Source organism: Micromys minutus (genome assembly GCF_963924665.1).
Source record: "Micromys minutus genome assembly, chromosome: 1".
NCBI classification, from domain to species: Eukaryota; Metazoa; Chordata; class Mammalia; order Rodentia; family Muridae; genus Micromys; species Micromys minutus.
Genome location: NC_137969.1, coordinates 16060798 through 16088403, shown reverse-complemented (window position 1 = coordinate 16088403; position 27606 = coordinate 16060798). Strand labels below are relative to the sequence as shown.

The 27606-nt window shown below is 34.6% G+C and overlaps 1 protein-coding gene across 1 annotated transcript; it reads left to right on the top strand.

Annotated features, from left to right (window-relative positions):
* On the top strand, positions 1 to 25701 carry NCAPG (non-SMC condensin I complex subunit G; the record flags this gene model as incomplete). The annotated part of the gene is made up of 21 exons (XM_080940674.1): positions 1 to 111; positions 970 to 1173; positions 1783 to 2011; positions 3861 to 4006; positions 4265 to 4349; positions 5376 to 5568; positions 5996 to 6145; positions 7734 to 7874; positions 9232 to 9355; positions 10710 to 10793; positions 11065 to 11244; positions 12015 to 12125; positions 13344 to 13463; positions 16169 to 16393; positions 19062 to 19243; positions 19642 to 19816; positions 21458 to 21619; positions 21843 to 21978; positions 22244 to 22325; positions 24595 to 24657; positions 25581 to 25701. 21 exons carry the CDS (start codon positions 1 to 3, stop codon positions 25699 to 25701), a joined length of 3024 nt encoding a protein of 1007 aa, XP_080796800.1.
* Positions 25702 to 27606: the final 1905 nt, after the last annotated feature.

Below are 27606 nucleotides of genomic sequence, written 5' to 3'. Positions count from 1 at the left end.
ATGGCAGCGCAGAAGAAGCGGCTTTCTGTGAAAGAGGCTTTTCAGCTGGCGCAGAAGTCGCACCAGAACCAGGCGAAGCTGGTAGTGGCGTTGAGCCGCACGTACGGCGCGGTAAGCGGCCTGGCCTCGGCTCCGGGCTCAGCCTTCTGCCCTTGCGCGACCCTCGACGGGGTGACCCGAGGGTCATGTTCTGAGGCTTGCCCGAGGTCTCCTGGCCTCAGCCAGTGATCGGAACTCCTGGCGTCGGCCACTCGGATCCAGTTTTCTCCATCCCCCCCCCCCCCCCATGCCGTCCGTTATCCTCAGTTCCTCTGTGACTTGGTTTGCGCAGTGAATCTCAGATGCTTTTATTTTCTTTGTGGTCTCAGGAAATCTATCAGGTTGTTACAATCAACTTCTCAGCCTAAGATCAAGTTCATTTCAAACTAGCAAAATCTTTAGGACCTAGTCTTTCCCGTTCATGTTAATTGTGCATTGAGTGGAGTGGTGCCAATTACAGGACAGCAAATGTGAGAAAGATAGATTGTTTTGGAGTTCAAGGAAAGGTAAGGACATATAAAAGTGATTAATGGTATAGAGCAGGATGTTACACCAAAAAGAAATTGATGGATGTTAGGAAGGCCTAAAGAAAGTAAACACAAAGATGTTGCTTTTGAGTTATTCATTCTTGTTTTTGCATGAATACGGTAAGAAAAATATCGGTAATCCAAAGGTGTTGAGAGAAAAACGAGAACATTTTACATTGTTCAAATTTATGCTTTGTGCTTTCTCAGAGTTACAAATTATGTATGTATGTATATGCTGAAGAGAAGTTTGTGCACATTTATTTCCCCTTGATTTGGATAATTGGTAGTTTATTAAGTATTATTGTTTGACCTAAGGGTAACACTTTAAGCTGTATTATGGCAGTGTTGGGAATAAAGAATTTTTATTAATGCAGCTTATGGAGTCATTTCTTCTGTCTTTCAGACGGATGATAAAACAGCTTTTCAGGAGGAGTTTGTTCATTACCTTAAATATGCTATGGTGGTAAATAAACGTGAGCCTGCCGTGGAGAGGCTCGTGGACTTCACAGCCAAGTTTGTTACTTCATTTCACCAGTCTGATGAGGAAGAAGAAGATGAAGAGAAAGATGGTGGCATTTTAAATTATTTGTTTACTTTTCTCTTAAAGGTACTGTGAAAGCTAGTACTTTGGGGGAAGTAACATATTTGGCTATGTGCGTTGTTTTCCACAGTGGAATATCAGCGATAGAGAATAAGTCTCACAGCGATGTGAATAAGTCTTTTATGGAAACCTCAACTGTCATTAAGATAAAAGGATAACTCCAGCATTAAAATTTTAACTGTTTAAATTCTCACTTTTGTTGTAAATGTTCTCTGCGATTAAGTAAAAAAAAAATCCTACAGAAAGGAATATGTTAATTTTGTGACAGTAAATTTTTTTTCAGACTACTTGAGAGTATATAAAGTCAATCAAGTATGGATATACAGTATAACTTCTCTGCAAGTAATGAGTTATTATCGTCTTTTTTTTTTTCAGTAGTGCTAGGGATTAAACATAACTTGCTGGTACACTGGTCTACCTATCTTTTTACTCTGTTTTGAGACAGGATTTCTTTAAGTTGCCCATATTGTCTTTGAACTTGTGGTTCTCTCTGGTATTGTAGGCCTACACTACCTGGGTGTATTGTCAACTTTTAATTTTGAAGGTTGAGTTAAAATGATACCGTCTGTTTAAGAATGGAATGTGACTAAGTAATTTTTGATTTGTTTTTTGAAGTCTCATGAAGCAAACAGCAGTGCAGTCAGATTTAGAGTATGCCAGCTCATTAATAAACTTCTTGGGAATATGCCAGAAAATGCCCAAATTGATGATGACTTATTTGATAAAATTAATGAAGCCATGCTTATTAGATTGAAGGATAAGATTTCAAATGTAAGAATACAAGCAGTTTTGGCTCTGTCTCGACTCCAAGATCCCAAGGATGATGAATGCCCAGTAGTTGATGGTATGTATGGTTTTCTAAATCTTGTTTCAGTATGTTGACTGTTAATTTTTCATTATTGGGATTTCATTTGTGTGTATGCATGAATGTGTAATTCACGTGGAAGTCAGAGGTTATAATCAGATGTCCTCAGTTGCTCTACACCTTGTTCTCTGATTAAATCTAGAGCTCATCTCAGATTAGCTGGCCAGTAAGCCCCAGGAATCCCCCGGTTCCTTATCCCCAGTGCTAAGATCATATGTGCATGCTACTGGGGCTGGTTTTCCTGAGAGTACGGGGCATTGAAACATTGGGGCTCATGCTTGTGCAGCAAGCACTCTACCAATAGACCCACTTTCCTAACCTAGTTCTGAGATTTTACTAGTTAGTTATATGTCTGTAGGTTATGGAAGTATCAGTCAGACAACTTATGAAAGCATGTTACCAGCACGTTTGACTCTGCTCTTCAGTTGTATTTATTTCTTTCACAGGTACAAATCATTACAGTGAATTTTGAATTAATTCTCCTGTTTACATAAAAAATACATTTTAAACAATCACGTTTGTCTCAGTGTCAAATTTTGTCTGCATTTATTTGTGAGCTAAACTATTTTTGTGTCTTTTTCCCCTCAAATTTATTTCTAATTTTAGCATTCATTTAGGATGATATTTTTGTTTTTGCTATCAATATTTTATTTTATATAGTTTATTCTGAATGGTGATGGCCCTTCTAGTTGTTTGCAATTACTTTGCTTTAAAAGCAAGTGTAAGAGGCAGGTGTGCCATGCCTTTAATCCCAGAACCCTGAAGGCTGAGGCAGATAGACTAGTTTATAGAGTGAATTCAGACAGACATGGTTACACAGAGAAACTATCTCAAAAGCCCAAAGAAACAAAAGAAAAAATCCAATATTAGGACTTTTCTTATTTGGTGTATAGATGAAAGGGTTTGTAAAGTTATGCTTAGAGATAGACTTATATGGGTTCCACTTTATTAGAGTAGGTAAAGTATTATAAAAAAGTTATTTACTCTCTAATATTGTCAGTAACAGGACATAAAGGTATGCATTGATCTATAGCCTCTTTAGTTTGAGCACATTTTAAAGTTTGATGCTCTATTTTGTAATTGTTATCATTGTTACCCAGCATCATAAATTTAGCATCTGATCATCCTGAATTATTTTAAGGATTATGTTGCATTTTTAGAGTGTTATTACTATGTATTTTTGTAGTGCTAAAAAGTGTATTCCTGGACAAATGGATGGTAAAGTTTAATCACTCAGTGTGTCTTCTGGTGCAGTCTAAAGAGTCACTAAACAGGTACAAGACCACTGCCAGCATAAGGATAATCTGCCTTACTCTATAGTCAGCCTCCTTTTTTAACTATAGGAGGAGTATACGCAAACAATGGTAAAAGTATATAAACACATGAATCTATACATTCTCAAAATTAAAAGTGTAAAGTTAAGTGTGAGCCTTCATAGTTTCCTTCTGAATAGTTGTTCTAACTGTATAGAAGTTGATTGAACTATATAGTCTTTGGGTCTGGTTAATTTCCCTTTCTCCTCTCTTTCTGTGTGTGTGTGTGTATTTGTAACATTTTATAGTAAAATTTAAAATAAATCAAAATAATAGGTCCTTATATAAAGTCATATCAACTTAAAATATATTACCTACTCTAATCGTCATGACTTGACATTAATTTTCAATCACATTATATTTAATAATTTTTAGTTTTATTTTCAGAAGAAAATGCTATTTTTTGCTACAAGTGAATATATGAAAGTAATATCTCTGCTATTTAGAAAATGAAAAAATATGGAACTTCTATGACTTAAGATTATTAATGTTAAAATATATCACTTCATTTTTAGCGTATCTTACTTTGATTGAAAATGATTCAAATCCAGAAGTTAGGCGTGCAGTGTTATCTTGTATTGCACCATCAGCAAAGACTTTGCCAAAAATTGTAGGACGTACAAAGGATATAAAGGACACTGTCAGAAAGATGGCTTATCAGGTAAATAAGTTCAATGTCTTCTGTAGGCACGTTTTGGCAAGATGAGCCATTTTTTGGCATTTTGGAAAAAACTTGGTAAAAGGGATTTTCTTTTTCCAATTAGGACTTTTGAAGAGTATAGGTAACTTAGAGTATTCTTACATTAAGCATATTAAAAAACAATATAAAAATTGGGTTAATTTACAGAAGAATGCAGTATCCATAACTAATACATCTCTAAAGTTTATTGAAATTAATGCCATCTTTTACCTCTTTAAGGTGTTAGCTGAAAAAGTTCATATGAGAGCTATGTCCATTGCTCAGAGAGTACTGCTTCTTCAGCAAGGTCTTAATGACAGATCAGGTAAGATACACATCTTTGTAAACACTGGATTTTGAAATGAGATTTGAGTTTAATAAAACCATCATTTTCATAAATAAGTTGAAATATTTTGGGGTTAAAGACATTGATTGTTTGAAGGAGCAAGGCATTTCTTTCAGACTTCTGTGCTTTTGGGAGGGTGTGTTAGTCAGGGTTTCTGTTCCTGCACAAAACATCATGACCAAGAAGCAAGTTGGGGAGGAAAGGGTTTATTCAGCCTTCACTTCCACATTTCTGTTCATCACCAAAGAAAGTCAGGACTGGAACTCAAGCAGGTCAGGAAGCAGGAGCTGATGCAGAGGCCATGGAGGGATGTTACTTACTGGCTTGCTTCCCCTGGCTTGCTCTGCCTGCTTTCTTATAGAACCCAGGTCTACCAGCCCAGGGATGGCACCACCCACAATGGGCTGGGCCCTCCCCACTTGATCACTAGTTGAGAAATGCCTCACAGCTGGATCTCATGGAGGCATTTCCCCAACTGAGGCTCCTTTCTCTGTGATAACTCCAGCTTGTATCAAGTTGACACAAAACCAGCCAGGACAGAGGTGACCACTATTCTAAATCTTATGCAGTTACTTCTGTAAAAGTCTGACAGAATCTTTTTACCTCATTTTTCTTAAACATTACTGTCCTGCTTTTTTATAACTTAACATAAATGTGTTCTGTGATTCAGTACTGCATATAGAATTCATGTAATAGTTGGAGTCAATCAACAGTTGAAATGATAGATCTCACATAATCTATGCATGATGTTCAGTGGGAGAAAATATAAAGACATTTTTCCTTAGGCGTTATAGGAGTTTGGTTTTTAAATGCTGAGCTCCATTTGCATTTTGAAATAAGCATTATCATGGCTTTAGTAATACTGAAGTCTGCTTTGTTCTATGTATAATTTCTATTTGGATTGTAAATTCAATGTTAACAATGATTTTGGAAAGTTAAGATGGTGATAATACAGGAACAAAGGTCTGGAATGTGAATTGTCTAACTATTTAAATGACTCACCAGATGCTGTGAAGCAAGAAGTGCAGAAGCACCTTCTCCAAGGCTGGTTGAGTTTCACTAAAGGAAATATTCTAGAGTTGCTTCATCGCTTAGATGTGGAAAATTCTTCTGATGTAGCAGTCTCTGTTCTCCATTCCTTATTCTCAGTGACTCCTCTCAGTGAGCTGGTGGGAATTTGTAAAATTGATGATGGCAGGTATATAAAGACTTCATTATTTAAATTGTATGGAGTATTTAAATTGAACCTATTCACTTAAAATGCGTTTTTCTTCTCTGTATTTTCAGGTTTCCTCAGTACCTTTTATCTGTCCCTCTTCTCTTTAATGAGTGCCTTTCTTCTGGTACAAGGAATCAGTACTTTTGTCAAGTTGTGCCCTTTAATTTTGCAACTTTGATTTTTGCATTACAGCCACTGAAAAGCACCCCAAATATACATTCTTGCCATATTAACTCATTTGAAGCTTTCTCTTCTGCCTCTTTTCAATCTAACTTTTTTCATTTTCTTCTCATTCTTTTTGGGTGGGTGAATTAATGACTTAGTAATTAAAAGGCTCAATAATTGTAAGAAATCTTCCTCTTATGTCCATTCTTGTTCTGTTTCTCTTATTCTCTTGCACATGAAGGAAGTTGATTCCAGTGGAAACATTAACTCCTGAAATTGCTTTGTACTGGTGTACCCTTTGTGAATATTTGAAATCTAAGGGAGATGAGGGTGAAGAACTTTTAGAGCAGATTTTGCCAGAGCCTGCAGTATATGCAGAGTACTTACTGAGGTAAAGTTTTCCTTTTGGTTTGAACTGTACTTATGTTGCTTTATTTGCTTTATTTACCAATTTTATAGTCTTTTTATTCAAAGTCATCAGAGGAAACAATTTAGAAACAATTTTTGTATTAAGTAGGTATGAATGGTATGTTTATTGAATGTTTTGAAGAATCTGTTGCGTGGTTTCTGTTACTGAAAGTGTATAGTTAGGGCCTTACTATCCCTGTCACAGTGACTCAATATTAGCAGCTGATTAGTACAACCTTTCCCTGATAAAATTTCATTTTTTTCCTTGGGTTTTATCTAATATTCATATATAACAAAGTTTTATTCTTTATTTGCAAGCTATGCAAAACAGGTATCATGGTGATTGGATTTGGTGCATAGACATCATCATAGTTAGGGTTTTACTGCTAGGAAGAGACACCACGACCAAGGCAACTCTTATAAGGACAACATTTGTTTGGGACTGGCTTACAGGTTCAGTCTATTACCCTCAAAACAGGAGCATGGCAGCATCCTGAGAGTTCTACATCTTCATCTGAAGGCTGCTAGCAGAATACTAGCTTCCAGGCACCTAGGGTGAGGGTCTTAAAGCCCACGCCCACAGTAACACACCTCCTCCAACAAGGCCACACCTACTCTGACAGGGGCATGTCTTTTAATAGTGCCATTCCCTGAGCCAAGCATGTATGTACACACCATCACAACTAGTTTCAGAATCATATCATCAAGGGTATATATGTATGGCCAGTTTTATTATAGTATAGGTACTTTTAAATTAGTAACATACTAAAAATGAAATAAAAGAACCTGTATAACTTTAAAAGTTTTATGTTTTTAAAATTACCTGTCTTGATATACATGCTAGCCAATTATATGTGAATTTAACCCCAACTGGAGTCTTTTTGGAAGAGAGAACGTTAGCTGGAGAATGCCCCCAGTAGACTGTCCTGTGGGCAAGCCCGTTTTCTTGATTGATGTTAGATTTGGGTGAGCCCAGTTCACCGTGGGTGATACTATCCTTTGTCCCGTGATGTTGGGTTCAATAGGAGATCAGGCTGAGCAAGCCTTGGGGAGCAAGCAAGTAAAGCCACATTCTTCTATAGCCTCTGTGTCAGCTCCTGCCTCCAAATTCCTGCCCTGGCTGATTTCCTTCAGTGATGGACTGTGATATGAAACATAAAGTAAGCCATTCCCTTCCCAGGTTTCTTTTGGTCATGGTGTTTATCACAATAGAAGCTCAACTAAGACAGTATAATTTCTACTTCATTGTAAAATTTTATTAAAAAATATAAATTGTCAGAATTCAAATGTAGAGGTAAATTTAATTTTTGCTTCCCTAGTCCCTAGTCCCATCAATCATTGTAGAGTTAATCAGCTAAATAATTAGGGATGTCCATTGTTTTAAATGCATATGTAGGTTTCTGTTTTGAAAATATAGCATATTATATGTGTACTGTTTTCTGGTTTTTAAAAGTTTTGAACTTTATGTAAAATCATGTGTTATGTATGGTATTGTATTATTTTGTAGTTCCTCATATGTGCTCTGTACATGCTCTTCCACTGATTGACACCAACTTTATTAATTGCTTTAGTTTCATCAAGGGCTTCCCAGTAGTTAATGAAGAACAGAAAAGTGATTTTACCTACATTGGAAATTTGATGACAAGAGAATTCATAGGTCAACAATTAATTCTAAATATACAGTCTTTGGATACTAGTGAAGAAGGGGGAAGGTATGTCTAAATGTTAACATTTGATCTAATTTTCTTTAGTTTCATATATTTAGGGATCTACTTTGGTTTAATTTTTAAAAGATAATGATTTTGATTTTAGTTTTAGTGTAAATACCAACAATGAAGGTGATATTATATCCTTTGATTAATTAGGTTTTTTTAAACAATCATTTTTATTTGATAATTTTATACATATATATTATATATCTTGAACATATCTACCTTAAGGCTCTTCCAACTCCTTTGATGCTCAGCATGTTCCTTCTACCTTAAGCTCCCCCACACTTTTTAAAAATGACTTGAGTCCAATTACAATTGTCTGAATGTGCCTGGGTATGTGGCCTTCCACCAGAGCCTAGACATCCCAGAAGAAAAATGATTCTCCTCTGGTAGCTATTAACTGCCAACACCTTCTCAACTGGGGTCCCTACCCCATCCATGCTTTAATGCTGACAGGCAGCTCTTACGCAGTTAACCAGACTTACTGTGCGTTCATGAGTATAACAGTTACAGTTTATCTAGAGGGTGGCATTATTCTCCCCATCTGGCTAATTTCTTATATTTAAGGACAGTTTTGTTATGAGATGATTAATTGTAACTATCTTAGTTCTCCAAAACTGTATATACTTGTTTGTTTGTACTATACTTGTATACATATGGCAATATATGTTTGTTTATACCAGCATTACCAGAAAAATGTACTGAAGTACAGCATTACCAGGGCTATTTATTATATCATTACATAATTCTACCTCTATAATGATTTTCCAGGACCTCCATCAGATTCATGGTCTAATGTTTACAGAAACATCATATGTGCCACATGATGGGATATGTATGTATATATATGGGCATTTATGTATATAATTCTAGTATAATTACTTCAGAATAAATAATTTCAGTTTTTTGGCTTAATTTCTTTTAAAAGATCATGATATAGAACTATATTTATAATTTTTATGTGTATTTATAAATAAATTTGCAGAATATGAGAATTTTTTAACCTAAAGTCTGTATGTATAGAATTTATATCTATACTTACAAACAGAAGTAAAAAACTAAGACAAAGAAAGGGAAATGTTAGAAAAAAATGTATTTTCAGATGGCAAGATGGTTCATTGGGTAAAGGTGCTTGCTGCCAAACTGATGACTTTCATTTGATCCTTATGATCCCAGGGTAGAAGGAGAAAACTAAAATTCTGTAATTTCTTCTCTGATCTCCACATTCAGGTCAAGGCATGAGTGTGCTCACTCTCATAAACACACACAGAAAATAAGGAAAAAAGGTTTAAAAAAATATATGTAATACATTTTGTCGTAATGATAGTTAAATTAAAATAGACCATTTTGATTACAGGAAACGACTGCTGGCTATTTTGCAAGAGATTCTTATTCTGCCTACAACCCCAATATCCTTAGTTTCTTTTATTGTTCAGAGACTCCTCCACATCATCACAGATGATAATAAAAGGATACAGATTGTAAGTGCTTTTCTTTTTGTGAAGATAAGTTTGGTTAGTGATATTAGGAGTATTAATTTCTCTTCAGCACCCTCCTCTTTAGTGTATTACTATAGTTAATGAAAAAGATCTTTCTTGCACGCAGTTTAAAATGTCTTTCTTAGCATGCTTCTTAGCCTGTCATGTTCTTGAGTCTGCACAGCAGGTGGAGGAAGGAACAAGAGGTTTGCTTAGTTATTCTCAGGTGGGGAGCAGTCATTCTGAAACAGTGAACAAGCAACTCTGAAAGGAAGGTCATTTTATCATTGCTTATAATTACTTACATATTTGTTATGCTTTTTTTTACAGAACTAAGGAAGGAGTTAAGAATTTTAGGCAGAAAATTTTAGCTATAGAGAGTGATCTTAAGGTACAATATTTTATTTTTACTGCACTAGGGATAATTTGTCTTTTGTATCTTTGCAATTTAAAAATTGTTACCTTTTAGTCAAAATAAATAATTACTATTGTCAACTTGACAAGAGCGAGAATAAATTCGAGGACAAACCTGGGTATGTCTGTGAGAGATTCTAGATTGGGTGAGGTGTGAGTGGCCCATTTTATGGGCTAGGTTCTGAGCTTACAAAGGAGAAAGTAAACTGAGTATTAATGTGCTCTTTTTTTCCTTCCTTCCTTCCTTCCTTCCTTCCTTCCTTCCTTCCTTCCTTCCTTCCTTCCTTCCTTCCGTCCTTCCTTTACTTTATTTTAGACTGTGGTGCACTATGACTAGGTACATCTTGTTCCTTTGGCCACTCCATCTTCTCTATGGTGGATTGCTAATTCCAAACTGTGAGCCAAAATGAATGATTTAATTGTTTTTCCACAGCAATGAGAAAAAGTAACTAGTACAACTGACAAGAAGCAACTTAGGGAGGAAGTGGGGAAAGGAAAGAAAAAGAGGGAGGGAGGGTTTGTTTTTGGCACCAGGGAACAGTCTATCATGGTGGCAAAGGTGTGATATTGAGAAAAGTTCTACTTGAGACAGGAACATGAGGTAATTTGTCACTCACATTTTGTTCGCAAGGACCAGAGAGATGAATTTAGTGCCCAGACTTTTTTTCTTTTTGCCTTTTTACTCAGCATAGTACTGCAATTTGTGGGGTGGCATGCCCAAATTTAGTCTTCCCTCAGTTAAACCTCTTAGAAAACCCTCTCACTGGCATGTCAAAAGGTGTGTTTCCTGAGTGATTCCAAATCCAGCCAGGTTAGCAATGTAGGTCAACCTATAGTGTTATATGTATGTCTCTATTATTGTTTAGAATTTGGTGTAGCAGTTCCCATTTGCATACATAAAGCATAGATTACAGTTTATACTTTGAATTATTCCTTTTATCAGGTCACAGAGATTATCTCAGAGATTCGAGCACCCATTGTTACTGTTCATGTTGATCCATCTGATACAAGAAAGAAAGAACTCAAGGTAAGTAAGTCTCTTCTGAATGAAAGAGGTGCTTTAGTAGTGTCGTTGTTTCCTCTTGCTGTACTGTTTTGAAGTGTTCTCATAAACCAAGTCAGTAGGTATTATACTATAAGGGCGTACAGATTGTTACCAGATTATAACAAGTTTTCTGATCTGTTTCAGGAAAGTGAAGTCTTAAAGTTTGATTGCTTAAATCCTGAGACTTTGAGATATTGTGACAAATTTTTGTATTTTTATTTTGTGAAGATGACCAATTTCTTTCTTATTTTAGATGGCTGGAATAAAAGTTAAAATTATTGAGGCTAAAGAAGCTTTGGAAAATTGCATTACTGTACAAGATTTTGATCAGGCATCAAAATTAAAACAAGAAATAAAAACATTGGAAGATGCCAGAATAAACCTGTTAAAAGAGACAGAGCAACTTGAAATTAAAGAAGTCCACACAGAAAAGGTATATGTCAATTTTCATACTAAATTTTAACTATTCTTAACAAACTTTATTTTTGTTGATTCATTAAATTGCCAGAATTTATTTACTTTGGAGGGAGTTGTGACAATACCATGAATAAAAGTGAAAAAAATAAACTTTACTCTTAAAACTTGTTTTATATTTCTAGTCTGTGGTGTGTGAGCCAGTTTCACTATTTAGCTTTTGCTGGTCTGGAACTCATTATGTAGACCAACTTGGCCACAAAGTAACAGCTACCTACTTGTCTGTGCCTCTGCCTTCCTGGTGCTTGGATAAAGGGGTATGCCACCACACCAGGCCAGGCAATTTTGGACTTTGAAAAAATACATTTAATTTTTATCCCTGGGATTTGAATAGTTTCTTCCTTCTTGGGGAAACTAGTTTTCTAGTGGCTTACTTGGAAGTGTTAATTTATTTTTCTTGAATGGTTTAAAAAAATTACATCTATCTTTCCCTTTTTGAGGGAGGTCTGTAGACTTTCTGTTGTTAAGAAAAAAATGTCTTACATATGTAAGCCAGCCCCAGTTAAATGTCTTTATAAGACTTGCCTTAACCATGGTGTCTGTTCACAGCACTAAAACTTTAAGACACCTCCCAACTGTTTTCTTAGTTAGTATCTCACAACAATGAAAAGTCTAACATGTTAGTTTTATTCATGTGTCTAGTTAAAAAAAAGTTTCAATAGAACAATTGTTTAAGGGATGGGCAAAAGATATTTTTGCTAATGATGGATATTTTGTTCTTTATTGTAGAACGATGTGGAAACATTACAGAAGTGTCTTACTCTGTGTTATGAACTGTTGAAACAGATGTCCATTTCAAATGGAATCGGTGCAACCATGAATGGGATCATTGAATCTTTGGTACACTACTGGCCTTTGAGACCTTATATTCTTCTACCTTACTATAATAATGTTCATTGTTAATTAATAACTTAAAAATCAATAATTAAAAGAAAACCACTTTAAACATCAGATAAATACTGTACTATATATATCAATAGTGACTACTTCATAGTATGAGGAATACTTGAAATAATACATTTTTATAAAGTAACTTTTAAATAAAACATAAGCTATTCATAGCATATGTTTATTGAATGCATATTATCTAAGAAATGCTTGAAATATATAGTGTAAATAAAATGCAAAACTACAGATAGCCTTCCTGGATCTTCTGCTTAAGTGAGGGCGACATTGCTAAAAAAATAGATACTATATATATTATGCACTTATATGTGTGTAATATAACAAAATAGAGGCCTCTAGTGGGGGTAAGAGAGTCATGTGATGGGAGGGAGGGCACATGAAAGGGTTGAAGGGAGCAAAGGGAAGTGGGAAAAGTGATGTAATTAAAGTAAATATCGTTACTTAGGCTGTGGATACTGGTTATATGCTCATGAGTTTGCTTAATCATTGCAGGTTTGACCTATTCGGAAAATGAGCCTGCTATGACATTTAAAAGATACTATGTGAAAAAGAGGGAAGAAGACATACAAAAGTAGTTACAAAAACAATGTGTAACTGTTAAAACTTACATTGATATATGCAGTTTTAGGATTTATATTCTCCCATCTCTAAATAGTAGTTTTAAAGATGGGAGAATATAAATTTATCCCACTACTAATTTTTCTTATTTACAGTCTATAGCAATATTTTGAGTATAAAAATAAACTAGGCAGCAAAATCTGAATAGTTGAGCAATGCTAAAAACAAGGTGAAGCGTGGTCTGCAGTGAGACTGGAGGTAGTACTGCACATTACATTAAAGGAGTTTTGTCTCCTCCTGTTAGCACTGAGAATCCTTGAATCAGTTTTAGCAGATAGGGAGTGTCACATATTGATAGGAAGGAAAATTGTTCTCTTTTGTCAACTTTATACTTGCGTCTTTTCTTTTTTTCTTTCTTCCTTTTTTTTTTTTTTTTTTTTTAAACTGGTGAAACTTGGTTAATAATCAGTGTGGAAATGAAATGCCCTTACAAAATCATATGGAAATCATCATTTTGACCATGATTTTAATATAATATGGCACTGTAAATTTCTTGCCTTGGTTAAAATTATCTTAATTTTTTATTTGTTGTAGATTCTTCCTGGAATAGTAAGTGTTCATCCTATAGTAAGAAACTTGGCTGTTTTGTGCTTGGGATGCTGTGGACTACAGAATTGGGATTTTGCAAGTAAACACTTTATGTTGTTATTACAGGTAGGAATTATGACTATCTATTTCTTGAAATGCTCTGTATCTGGTGATATCTTAAAAATCTAGGTGTGTTCAGATGCTTAATTGATGATTGTGGATAATCTATAGGGTTTCAATTTTTATCTTTATAGTTTATAAAGATGTCTTCATCAAAAAGAAATGAAGTAACAATTTAAGATATCAAGTAGCTTTTATGAGTGCATACTATGTGCTATCACTGTTATTGGCTTAGGATAAATATAGCAGGTAAATGATGAGGAGAACCAGCCTGAGTTTGTGCTGTTGGAGCTTCTTGTCCTGAAGGGGAAACAGAACAGCATGTATGTGGCAGGCATGCATAGGCCGAGCACAGCAGCAGTCCTAGGCACTCCCAGGTGAGGCTGAGTGGCCTGAGTTGCACTTTGACTCAGACTCAGGAAAGGTAAAGGAGTAATCCTCATAAGTGCTAGAAAGAATACTGTCTTTATTTTCTTAGGTATGCTCTGTGTGTGTGTGTGTGTGTGTGTGTGTGTGTATGCCATGTTTGTTTAGGTACTCATGGAGGCCCAAAGAGGTCACTGGACCACCTCTGTTGTGGTTACAGGTCAGCTGCCTGACATAGATGCTCACGTGGACTGAACTTGTGTTAGGACTTGAGGAGTTAGGACTTTCCTTGGCCTGTTTGATGAACAAAAGGGCATGTGGCTAGGGAAGTAAGCAAAGTAGTCTAACCGAACAAAGCCTGCGGGATCTCCTTGTGCTCCAAGGACTTACACTGTAAAAATACAGAATAATTCAGGGAAGAAACTGTTTTGTTTTTATTCTTGTCCCCAGTGTACCCACCGCATTCCCTTTTTCCTCTTACAGCCTCCTTTCATGTGTCTTTGTGTTTTCCCAAACCTTCACTTTTCTTTCTTGTGCATAGCCCTGCCACACTTATATACCTAGATATAAATACTGTTATCTTGGGATATGAAAGTCTAATAACTTAAGTCAGTTAATACAATTGTTGGATCTGGCTTTTTTTTTAAGTTAAAAGTATTTGAATGTTAGCAGATTCAATGGCAGAAAACCTGAAGTTTGCCTGTATTTTGTATACAATTCTGAGGTGATTTTAATTTAAACAATTTTTTAATTTATTGTCTAGTTTTTTTTTCAAAAGCTATACAACAGGGTCTATGATCAAAAGAAGATAACTGCTAACCAGATTCAATCTTGCAATCTTTATAACAGCTTTTTAAAAATTTATTTATTTAGAGACAAGGTTTTTCTCTGTAGCCTTGGCTATCCTGGACCTTGCTTTATAGACTAGGCTGGCCTTGAACTTAGAGACATACCTGCCTCTGTCCTCAGTGTGCTGGTATCAAAGGTGTGTGCCACCATGCCCAGCTCTATAACCTTTTTTTTTTTTTTTTAAATAAGTATTCTCAAGGCTTCATTTGAAGGTTAGTCTATTTTTGGATAAGAAAAGTTGTTAAACTATTAGTAATAAGAACTGATATAATGTCTAAAGGTCCGTTAGAAAGGCAGAAGATTGTTAGGATTGTTAGATTGTTAGGATTGACTATTGGCGGCTGCTGCTGCATGTAAAGGTCAGGGAGAGTGTTGAGGAATTGTTGATGTTGAGCTAACGGCAAGTTTGGAGTTTCTAGAGCCATCAAAACGACATACTAAGAGAATTTGGTTTTGTCAGATTTACAGGGCTCATTCTCAACATGGAATGGATATGTTCTTGATATTTTCTCCAAAGTTTTGAAAATAAATCATTTTTATAATTAAAATAATTTGACCAACATATAAGTGATTTTTGTTTATTTTAAAGGCCAAGTTACATTGTAATAATTAGTTAATCTTTTATAATAGATTCACTCTGCCCCCATAGTTTTGGAATTTGCTGTGCAGTTTTTAACTTAAGATAGACATGAACCATTTGTGTGCATGTACAGAGATCTTTGTTGGCTATTTTCCTCAGTCTCTCTTCTGACTGACAAGGATCTCTCACTGAACCAGGACCACCTTGATTTTGTTAGGTTGGTTGGCTAATGAATTCCAGGGATCCCTTGTCTCTGTGCCCCCAGTGCTAGGGTTATCATTGTGTGTTACTGTGCACCTAGCTTCCTCTGTGGTTGCTGGTTATCTGAAGTGAGGTCCTCACGCTAATGTGTGACAGGCACTTTACCAACCAGGTCATTTCTCTAGCTCCCTAAACTGCTTAAAAAAGAGTTTACTTGGTAACTGAATTCACTATTAATGAAATCTGAATTTTCTAAGTGATGAAAAATTTTTTTCTTCAAAGAAATGTAACAGTATTGCCATTGTAACAAAGGTTTAAATTGATTAGAATGTACTGTATTAAGTTTTGATAGGCAGGCAAAATTTTTTTCTATATGACAGTGTAGTTTTTCTGGATCTTAGGAAAATGATAAAGCTTTATTATAGTTGGATTTCTTTTTTTTTCTTTTTTTTCTTTTTTTTTATAATGAATGGACCAAATAATCCAATTAGACACTCTAAAACGTTTTACCACTGCAAAAATTAAGTAAGGACTAAAGCTCCAGATGTTATGAAATAAAAATACTTATTTTTTAAAATTAAAACTTTAATTATAATTCTGAAAAATGTTCACATTTAACACTCATTGAGATTTAACTAAAAAAGATTTTGTGTAGGTTATAGAATTAAGTTGTTTTACTGAAATTACTGTGTGTGTGGGTCATATCTAATTGTAGGTTTTACAAATTGATGATGTCACAATAAAAATAAGTGCTTTAAAGGCAATCATTGACCAATTGATGATGTTTGGAATTGAGCCATTTAAAACTCAGAAAGCTAAGGCCATTCAGTGTGAAGGTGCAGAAATTAACAGTAATGATAAACAAGAAGAAAATGATGCTGAAGAGACTGCCACAGCTAAGAATGTTCTGAAACTTCTCTCTGACTTCTTAGACAGTGAGGTAAGAGATCATCCAGTTCTACAGTTGAGAAGCATTTGCAGCATGTGTTTATGTTCTTTGCTTTAATTTCTACTTGTTTACTTTGGACACAATTTTATTTTGTTTTAAAAAAAATCTTAATTTAAAATTTAAATTTCACATCTGCTATAATTTTCATTATCAAATTAATGTTCAAAGAACTGAAAGTTTTTGTCAGTGTTTTTATTACAGTAACAGAAATGAAATTAGAACAAGTTGTATTGCAAATGCCATAGTTTTTCTTTTTTAAATATATTTATTATTTAAAACAAGTATTTAATTTATTTTTTCTTAATTTTCTTTTTGGATTGTTCACTGCTGTAGTATAGAAATTCAGCTGAGATTTGTATATGTGTGTGTGTGTGTGTGTGTGTGTGTGTGTTTGTGTTTAACTTTATAACTTTGTTGAATTGGCTTATTAACAAGTAATTTTAGAAAGCGAATTTTTGGATTTTTCTCTGTGTAAAATCATGTCATTTCTGAATAGGTACAGTATTAATTTCTTGTCTTTTATTTCTTATTTAATTGTTTTTCTTCATTTAGAATAGTGTTGAACATCAGCCGTTAAGTGTTTAAAGCAGATGTCTTTGTCATATTTGTGAGTTCAGGGGAAAAGTTGTGAATTTTGTTAATAAATGTGGTATTAGTTACAGGGTTTTTAATAAATACCATTTATCATTTTGAGAGGATTACTTTTTATTCTTTTTTTGTTTGTTTTGTTTTTTTGGTTTTTTTTCTTACAGCTTTATTTTAAAAAGAGATACATTTTAAAAGCATTTTGGCATAAAACTATATGAACATTTTTTAACAGTACTTGATTTTTTAAAAGGTTTGATAGTATGCATTGAAATATTACTAGTTATCATAAGCATAAAGTACATGTAAAACAAAACGTAACATGGAAATAGTCAAAGTTTTCTTGGTGTATATAGATTAGACATAATGATTTTTTAAATACCAAAAATTGCCACAAGGCTATCTTCTTAGCTCTTGAGTTATTAGTGATTTAAGGTCTAGGTGTACCCCACTCTGAGTCGGCGCTATACATTTGTTGTTGGTGGTTTTTTTTAATTCCCTATGGACTGAGGCTTCCACTTTTTGGTCTTTTTTTTTTTTTTTTTTTTTTTTTTTGAGCTTCATGTGATCTGTGACTTGTTTCTGGGGTATTCAGAGCTTTCTGGGGCTAGTATCCAATTATCAGTGACTGCATATTATATCTGTTCTTTTGTGATTGGGTTACCTCACTCAGGATGATACTTTCTGGATACATCCATTTTCCTAGGAATTTCATCAAGTCATTGTTTCTGATAGCTGAGTAGTACTCCATTGTGTAAATAAACCACAATTTTTTTGAACCACAATTTTTTTGTATCAATTTATCTACTGAAGGACATCTGGGTTCTTTTCAGCTTCTGGCTATTATAAATAAGGTTGCTATGAACATTGTGGTGCATGTGTCCTTGTTGTATGTTGGAGCATCTTTGTTGTATATTGGAGTGTCTCTGGGGTATATGCCCAGAAGTGGAATAGCTGGATCTTCAGGTAGTACTATGTCCAATTTTCTGAGGAATCGCCAGACTGATTTCCAGAGTGGTTGTATCAGTTTACAACCCCACCAACAGTGGAGAAGTGTTCCTTTCTCCACAGCCTTGCCAACATCTGCTGTCATCTGAGTTTTTGATCTTAGCCATTCTGACTGGTGTGAGGTAGAATCTCAGGGTTGTTTTGATTTGCATTTCCCTGATGACTAATGATGTCGAGCACTTCCTTAGATGCTTCTCAGCCATTCGATATTCCTCAATTGAGAACGTTTTGTTTAGCTCTGTACCTCATTTTTTAAATAGGATTGTTTGAGTCTGGAGTCTAACTTCTTGAGTTCTTTGTATATATTGGATATTAGACCTCTATCAGATGTGGGATTGATAAAAATCTTTTCCCAGTCTGTTGGCTGCTGTATTGTTTTCTTGACAGTGAATATCCCTGGCTATTTTGCATTTTTGTCTTAATAAAAAGATGTTTAATTTTGTCTAATGTTCTTTATGCTTCAGTCAATATGATCATGAGGGAATTTATTCTGATATGTTGAAACATTACTTGATTTTCATATGCACCATCAGTGGTGATCATGCTCATTTATGATCATAGTACTTTCACTGTGTTGATGAATTTGGTTTGTTACTATTTTGATAGAAAAGTTTTCAATTACTTTCACAAATGATTGTCATCCTGGTTTTCCTGTGATATCTTCTTTTCTTTAACCATATTTTCTATTGTTTACCTAAATTCTGAAGTTTGTTTCCCTTTTAGTCAGATTAACTGCTCTTTTCTTGTCGTTAAGGTATAATGTAGGTTATTGATTTGATTTTTTTAAAATGGAGATATTACTGTAGAACTTCCCTTAGCACTATTCATTGTAATACTATGAATATTTTATTTTAGTTCTGATTTCTGAGACAGTGACATTCTGTAGCCCAGGTTGATTTAGAACTTACTGTTTAGTCAAGTCTAGCTTCAAATAAATCTGCAGAGATCTCACTTTTATCACATGCATAGTCAAATTAATGGTTTTAGGATAGTTATTTTAAAATATCACATAACCTTAAAAGGAAACTAGAGATAAAAACTTTCTAATGAATGTCATTTTTGCTAGGAATCTGAACTCAGGACAGGAGCTGCAGAAGGACTAGCCAAGCTGATGTTCTCTGGGCTTTTGGTCAGCAGCAGGATTCTTTCTCGTCTTATTTTGCTATGGTATAATCCTGTGACTGAAGAGGATTTTCAACTTCGACATTGCCTAGGAGTGTTTTTCCCTGTGTTTGCTTATGCAAGCAGGTAGTGAGTCACTGATAATATCTTATTTAAAATCAGGTTCAGCTCTTCCCCATCTGAGTTATGTCTATGCCATTTTGTTCTTGATACACTTTTCTGTCGATGAATGATAAGAATGTAACGACATTTTATATACCCAGATTTTTTTTAACTTTACTGCATATATAAGGTATACAAAGAAATACACCTCGTCAATAGAGACATTTTGTGCATATTTTAGAATTAAAACTTTTCTCTCAAATGTTTTGCCAACCTGCTTGAATTGGAGTAGTTTTTTTGGTCAAATTATTTCATTCAGCAGTTTAAGCTGAAAATGGCAACTTAATGTTAGTGGGATCTGAACTCTTCTGCAGGGCAGATGTCCTTGGCCTTGTACTCAAAGTTCTGATTGTTTTCAATAGGTCTAATCAGGAGCACTTTGAAGAAGCCTTCATCCCAACTGTGCAAACACTGGCCAATGCCCCAGTGTCATCCCCTTTAGCTGAAGTAGATATCACAAATGTTGCTGAATTGCTTGTTGATCTGACAAGACCAAGTGGATTAAATCCTCAGGCAAAGAATTGTCAGGATTATCAGGTGTGTATGGTAGCCTGTGGCAGCAAATGGAAACTGCATGAAGATTGCTGTTGCTGATTAAAGAGTCCTTCTGGGCTTTTGGAAATCATGATATTTTATATTTTATTTATAAAATACTTAAATTCACATTTATATTTTGAGCCCTTTGTTTTTCTTGCATATAAAACAGTTATGGGAGGCGGGGAAGGATGTCTATGGGTAAATGTGGAGAAATCATAAAATTAGAAGTGATCATTGCAAATGTTTGCAATCTACAAGTTACTAAAACTTCATCATTTCATTACCATTTTTTCCACTTAGCAAGTAATGACCTCTGTTATACACCTGCAAATGTTGGCTTGCTTGTTATGCTGTTAATGCTGAGGAGGGAGGACAATTTAAAGATGTTTATCTCTATTTTTTGTTTGTTTTGTCTTAAGTGAAGCACATAAGTGAACTAGAAACTCATCTATAAATTATAATTGAACTGGCTTTTACAATTCCTTAATGACATTTGTTTGAACACTTAGAAATTTGATGTGCTAATGAGTTCAGATACCAACTGCAACTGCAAGTGGACAGTTTTGATCTGTTTGCATCTTTATTTACTATTTAGTGACTGTTCTGCTTTTGTCACATATGTTATTAGGAAGATGATATTGGTATTAAGTCTTACAGGTGCTAGACAACTATGTTTTACTGCTGAACTCTATCTCCAGCCCTCTTTTAACTTATTGTGAGCCAGGATGCTCAGGCAGGCCTCGAATTTGCAGCTTTACTACTTCTGCCTCCCAAGTAGATAGGGTTATAGCTGTGTGCCATCAGACTTGGCTCCCAAGTAGATAGGGTTATAGCCGTGTGCCATCAGACTTGGCTGTGTTACTAGTTTTAAAACTCATTTGAATTTTAAAAATTTACTTGGGTCTGGTTGGGATTTGAGAAGTGGTTTGAGTAGAAAGGAAAGATGGACATATAAAGATAATAAATGTAAATGATTATACAAAGGCTGAAGTTGGCCCTAACTGACTTAGTATTAAAGGGTTAACAGGATGAGATTTAGTTACCAAGAAGACTTGTTTAATGGTCACTAATGGTTATATGAGATGAAGTGGTGAGATTTGGAGAAAGTTTGAGAGGCAAACAAGATAGTGAAATCTGAGAAAAGTCTACAGTCTTAATAGTAGATTTCATAGAATTCTTGGGAAAGTAGGCAAAGTAGGCTGGGGCATAGGCTGGATTGAATTTGGCATGTAAATAAGAGTTTCGGTTGATTGTAGAGAGTTCCAGACCTAAGATGTTCTTTGAATTGCTGAAACCTGAAGGGAGCTGTGCCGTGGTACCCCTGCAGTGGCTGGCTAGTCACTGTGTGCACTGACCTTTAGGGGGTGCTGTAAGTTTGGAAAGGACCCACTTTTATCAGCATGGATCATTAACAACCGGATGATACTTCAATCCTAAAGGGGGTAGACCTGGTCCTTGTAATAAAGGAAGGAAGGAGCTTCTTTTGGAGGCAGAGAGTTCTAAATTTAGGTTTAGATACTATGCAAATGAGACCTTTGCAAGATACCTAGAAATATTATTTGATATATAGAACTGTATGTATTGTGAAGTATTTTTTAATAGAGCTTTTTTTTTTTTTTTTTTTTTTTTAAAACTTTTTAGAACTTCACAGTGCATGACAACTTGGCTATAAAAATTTGCAACGAGATCTTAACAAGTCCATGCTTACCAGAAAATCGGATTTATGCAAAAGCTTTGAGTTCGGTAGAACTCAGTAGCAGTGTTACAAAAGATCTCCTACTTCTATTGGATGAGATTCTGAAGGTAAAGCAGATTTTTAATACTCTTTGAGTAGTTTGTGTTTATATATCTCAAGGTGGAATTTAGATGGGTGTATTAAGTAATATGTTATATATTCTGTATATTCATTTGAAATATATAGTTTCTTCATTAATTTCATGTAATTTAAAAGTGTTTTCAAACTTGATACTGACATATAACTTTGAAAGATGACTTACTTTTTATTTCCCACATCCCCAATGCCCAGCAAGTAACAGATAGGACATGTCTGAGAGCAGTGGAGAAGATTAAGATTCGGTTAGGAAAAGGAAGTAACGAATCTGACCAAGGTGTGGTAACACAGGATGCCAACTCAACTACAGTGGTTCTTCAGAATGAAAATGGTAAGTACATACTGATCTGAGTATCTATACAAGTGTATTTTTATTTTACTGAGACTTTTACTTAGTTTGAATTTCAGAAACAAAAACCTTTTCTTAATAATCCTTTTGATAAAAGCTATTTCTCATGTGTTTATTCCACCTCTCAATGTACTTGAGTACATTTCTTACTAACCGTCCTGCCAGGAGCTTTTACTTTGTAGTAGACACACTTTTGAAATGATGATTCATTATAACCATTTGTACTTTTGTATGATTCCATGTATAGAAGAATATATGACTCCTGTGAGGGATGTGAAAGGAACAAAAGCATCAAAATCTACACAAGGAAAAACTAACAGAGGTAATTTGTACATTGACTGCATCCTGAAGTACAGTTGTTTTCAAGTGAAAATACTAACTTTGCAAGTTTCCTCATCTTTTCTTTCTTAGGAATAATAATTTCTGAATGTCTTGGGAATGCAGAACTGTTTTATTTCCTTCAGATGATGGCGATTATTTTTCTGAAGATTGTAAGGATTGCTTTTGAATAAAAAATATACAAAAAAATTATACAATAAAGGGCTCTTTGGGGATAAGTTAAATTGCTAGGCATGGAGTACACACCTTTAATCCCAGCACTTGGGAGGCAGAAGCAGGCAGATCTCTATGAGTTTTTAGGCCAGCCTGGTCTACAAAGGAATTCTTGGACAGCCAGAGTTATATAGAGAGCCTGGTATCAACTAAAAAAGGAAAGAAAAACAAAGTTAAGTAAGAACTGTATTAGTAGTAGTGTTAAAAAATATTAGTATTTTTTGTGTGAATGAACATTTTTTTTCTTCTTCTGAATTTTTGTATTTCTTTTTACTTCCTTTCCCCAATCTAATTTCATTTTTCTCCAGTCAGTTTTCCAAGGGGTATCCAACAGTAGAATATTTGTTAGAATAAATACATGTTTAATAGTAGGGGGCCATTTTGAAAAACATCTGAAATTCAAGGCTTTTTAAATTGTTTTATTAATTCCTTATTACAAAAGCAATGCATGCTTATTACAGAAGAATAAGAAAGTACATCCAGGCAGACCTACCATCAAGAACACTAATAGTCCCACCCATGAGCCACATATGATTTTAATTATTGAAAATAGTTTTATGGCTCTGTTCTAAGTATATTTAATCTTTTCTAGAATAGAATCTGGCCATAACATTGTTTCGTAACAAACCAGTTATTTAAACACCAATTACTGCATATTGTTTCAAATTACTTCCATATTTTTGGATGTTTTCTTGGGGATAAATACATTATTGAAAGCAAATAAATAAAATATGAGGGGAAATATATAACAATGAATAGGATATACAGTTTTCAAATAAATTGTCAGAGGAACAATTGATTTTGATCAGATTACTTTAGTGACAGAATAAAGTATGAAAACTCCATTTTTATAGTCTGAACTTAATGTATATATGCTATACTTCATTCCTTATAAATGAAGGGCATTGCAGGCCAAATTTATTATGTCTCTTTTTTCAGAATAGGTTCTTAAATATCCTAGGCTAGCTTCAAGGTCAATATTTTGACCTTGAACTTGATTATAAGCTGGGAATATAGGTGTTGTATCACCGTGCTCCATTTTACTTCGTTGAGCAAACCAGACTTTGTACACACTACGCAAACCCACTGAGCAGAGTCCCTAGTCCTTCTCATCCTTGTAGAGTAGAACAAGTAAACCGTGGTGAATAAAGGTTCTTATTTATTTTAAAACACTGAATTATATTTATGAACACATTTGATTTTTCTGTGTATAAATTTAAGTATTTTACAAGCAAACTGTAACTTGTTGTTGAAATTTTTTTTGAAGCCAGGCACGATAACGTTAGTTAATAACGGCTGTTCCAGAGGCCGTGTGAGGATAGCTTGAGTCCATCAGTTTGAGGCCAGACTAGCTAAGCAGTGTAGTGCTTCAAAGATAAATATGTATATAATAAAAATACAGTTCCATTTAGAAACCGTTCATTGATTGAGCTTGCCCTTGTAATTAATATTTTGTTAGTTTTTCCATATTAACTCTACCTCTGCTGTAAGAGAAAATTTTTATATATGTGTGATCATTCATTTATGTGTGCATAAGTGTTCATGTAACTCCTTAGTCACAGTTTACTTGTATTTGAGAAGAGTTTCTCACTGTTCTGAAGCTCTCCAAGCTAGGTGGCCACCTAGGGAATCTAGGCAGAGCCCCCCTGCTTGTCTTTGCCTTCCCAGTGCTGGGATTACAAGCTTGTGCCACCACACCTCACTGTTATTTGGGTTCTGGCACTTAAACTCTATCTTTAAGAAAGCCAGAACTTTATCAGATGAGCTTATACACCCAGCCTGAGATGTTTTTGTCACCACATGTGGTGACCTAAAAATAGCTTCTTTGCCGCATGTTTGTACTGCTCATCCAAAGAGATTTACATACATCTTAGTAGTTGCCCTCCACTATGTATTGTGAGCATCAGAGTGGATAGGAATAAGGAAATGTGTTGAGAAAGATTGTTGTGCTGAAAGTAAAAGATTTAGATGACTCGGAAACTAGATTTAAAAACATGAAACAATTACAAATTTTGCCAATAAGTTATACTGTCTTTAAGGACGTAGAAAAGCGCCAGTTTCATCTAAGACCAACAGGAGACGCCCGACTGCTGGGACTGACTCTGAAAGGTATGTTATGTATTTCTGTAAGGCATAGTAGATGCCAATCAGTTTCATTTTGCTCAGAAATAGAATATTGTGATTTTCTTCTGAGAGAAATGTATATTACAAGATAGTAAAAACAATATAATTTATCTGTGATCTTGGTAAACAGTCTAAAATTATCTAGAACATTTGAATTATGAAGAGGTTTATATTTTTATTAGTTGGCATTGGCTTTAGTAGTAGTTTAATATATTTCCATGTATTCTGTTTATATGACCTTATATATGTGACTCTTATCTTGATTTAGATAACATTTGCGTTCTTTCAATAACAATTCTGCTTGTAATGTTAATGTATTAGTGCTTTGTGGTAACAGGTTTTTTGTTTTTTTTTTTTTTTTTTTTTTTTTTTTTTGTCAGTCACTGTCAGGCTATGGTTGAGCTTGAAGAGTTTGTAGCTGTATTGCATTTGTTTAGTCATTGGTATTGGACCCTGCATGTTTCCTTGGATTAAGCCTTGGTTAAAGTTCTTTTGTGGGGGACTATACAATGTTTTAGTAATGTACTAAATTAAGATAACATTGTACTTTTTTTTTACTTGAATTCTAAATCCTTCTTCAGGGTGATTGTATGGTCTCTGTAATTACAGCCCTCACTGTAATTGAAGCACTGCTTGGTGCTTTGCTTCTTTCCCTGTATGTATGACACCAGGTATTACCAGTAGATTATAAACTACCGGATTAGTTAGGTTTTCTGATTCACTTGGCAGGACAGCCATCCAGCCATTGTTTTTTGGTTATTGCTTGAAATTGTAGTTTTAAGCTTAGTTATTAGACTCAGGCTATCTATTACATAATAATGGAATGTCAGAAACCAAAAGTTTTATTTATAAATATTCTGATTTTTAAAGCTTATATCTAAATGAATGCATTGTTAACATTTGTTTAGTGATTATGAACCACCGTCAGAAATGAAGAGGAGATTACCCAGACGAGCCAAAACAGCTGCGCTACAGAAAAGTAAACTCAAGCTTGCAGAGTTTAATGAAGATCCAAGTAAAGAGAGCTGATAAGGATGGAGTCCTTTGAAGTTGTGCTTATATCTTTGCTTTAATAGTTATTTTGGTAAAATCAGAAATGACTGCTCTGTTTTTGGAAACATGAATGATGCCACATGCCTTCAGCATCTGTTAGTGTGATCTATCAGTTTATATCAAAGTGTTAGGTGGGCCTAGAAACCTGCTTTAAAATAGGGTCTCTAGGTGAACCCTATGAAACTATGACGTTTTGGAAAGATTTATAATTAGCCCAGTAGCTTATATTTGAGAAGCTTAGATTAGCTCTAATGTAGGTGATATGTCAGATACCAAACAAATGGCACTTGAAGGCAGAAGTACATATAGTTACTCAGAAGGTTGCTTATGACCACTGAGGACCAGTGTAATGAACCAAAACACTTCTTATTTACATTAAAGAATGGCTTTGAGACTCGTGTCATTCCTGTTGATAATGTTACCTCAATGTGTAATTCCCCTTCTTAAATCCTTCCATATATGAACACCAGTTTATGAATGATTCTAGACTAGGGAGGGGTCCACACACACATTAATCATGAAAGGTACATTAGGTCTTGGCACATCAAAATATACTCCACTTTAAATAAACAATACTAATGGTAAATAAACTTTCTAAGAAGTCATCTATATACTGATTATGAGCAGTTTCTTCATTGTTATTTCAACTGTCTTTTGAAATTGTTACTGTTATGAAACATAAATATTTTGAAACTCACACTGTATAAAAGTAGTCCTCTTTTATTTCTGCAATACCCAAAGAAACATCTTTCATTTGGATAAAAATGTCCTAACATAAATTTTTATTAATTGTGCTTCTGCTTCTTTGAATTTATTTATCAGGGACCATTTATTTTAACAGATGTTCTGAGATGGAGTGAAAGGTAATATTGCTGGCTTTTAGAACCAAAAGGCTGTTCTATATACATAATATGTGCTTTATAGAACTCAGAAAAGGAGTCAAAGTGACAAAGCAAAAATGCTTATTAAGCAAAAGGAAAAGGCAGATATGGTATTGATAGAAACCAATGAAAAACACTTGTTCTTCATCTCTTGGCTTTATGTCTTCTCCTGTGCTTCATATATTGTTATAGCTCTTGTTAAATCCCTGTCTTAAATTCGTGGGGAATAGGAAGTAAGCAGGGCTAAAATGGCACATTAGTGTGGTGTAAGGGAAAGCCGCTAGGAATGAACTATCATCTCATTCATACATGTGCAGAGTAGCCAAGAGGAAAGAAGCAATGATCACGTAGACACTTCCAAAATTTGCTTTTCTCTGCCTTTAAGCACTGACCTATTAGTAGTAGTTTTACTACTCTGATTTTAGACAATAGCTGTGGCTGCAGGTGTACATAGCATCATTAGCATTACTAAGGAATATTGTCCTGCTTCTACAGGATATCCCTGTAAACTTAGGACCAAACTGCTAAAATACAATAAAATCTACAGGTATAAAAACAGTTACCTTTTATTTTTTCATTGAAAATTTTGAACTTAACCAGTGTTCTTATTTACCATTGAGGCACAGGTTTGCTCAAGAGTAAACATGCAATTGTGCCATTGCTCTTATGGCCCACAGATGAGAGGTTTAAATTACAGAAACCCATTTTTTTTAAATGAATGAAAACATGCTATTTGATAAGCTAATCTTTTTTCTATACATATATAACTTTAGAAGAGATAAACTTCTAACTGATACCTTTGCCTTTCCCAGTTTGCTTCGAGGTAGTTAGCATCCACCTGTTACACAACTGTTCATGGGTTAGGTCATTATCACATACCTTTACAATACTAGCTTTCTAAATTACAGAATTTGTTATATGTGAAAACTGCACAGAAATAGAACTGGGCAATTACATATTTAAGCCGAGGGCATTAAAAAATTCACCGATAAAAAGAGAA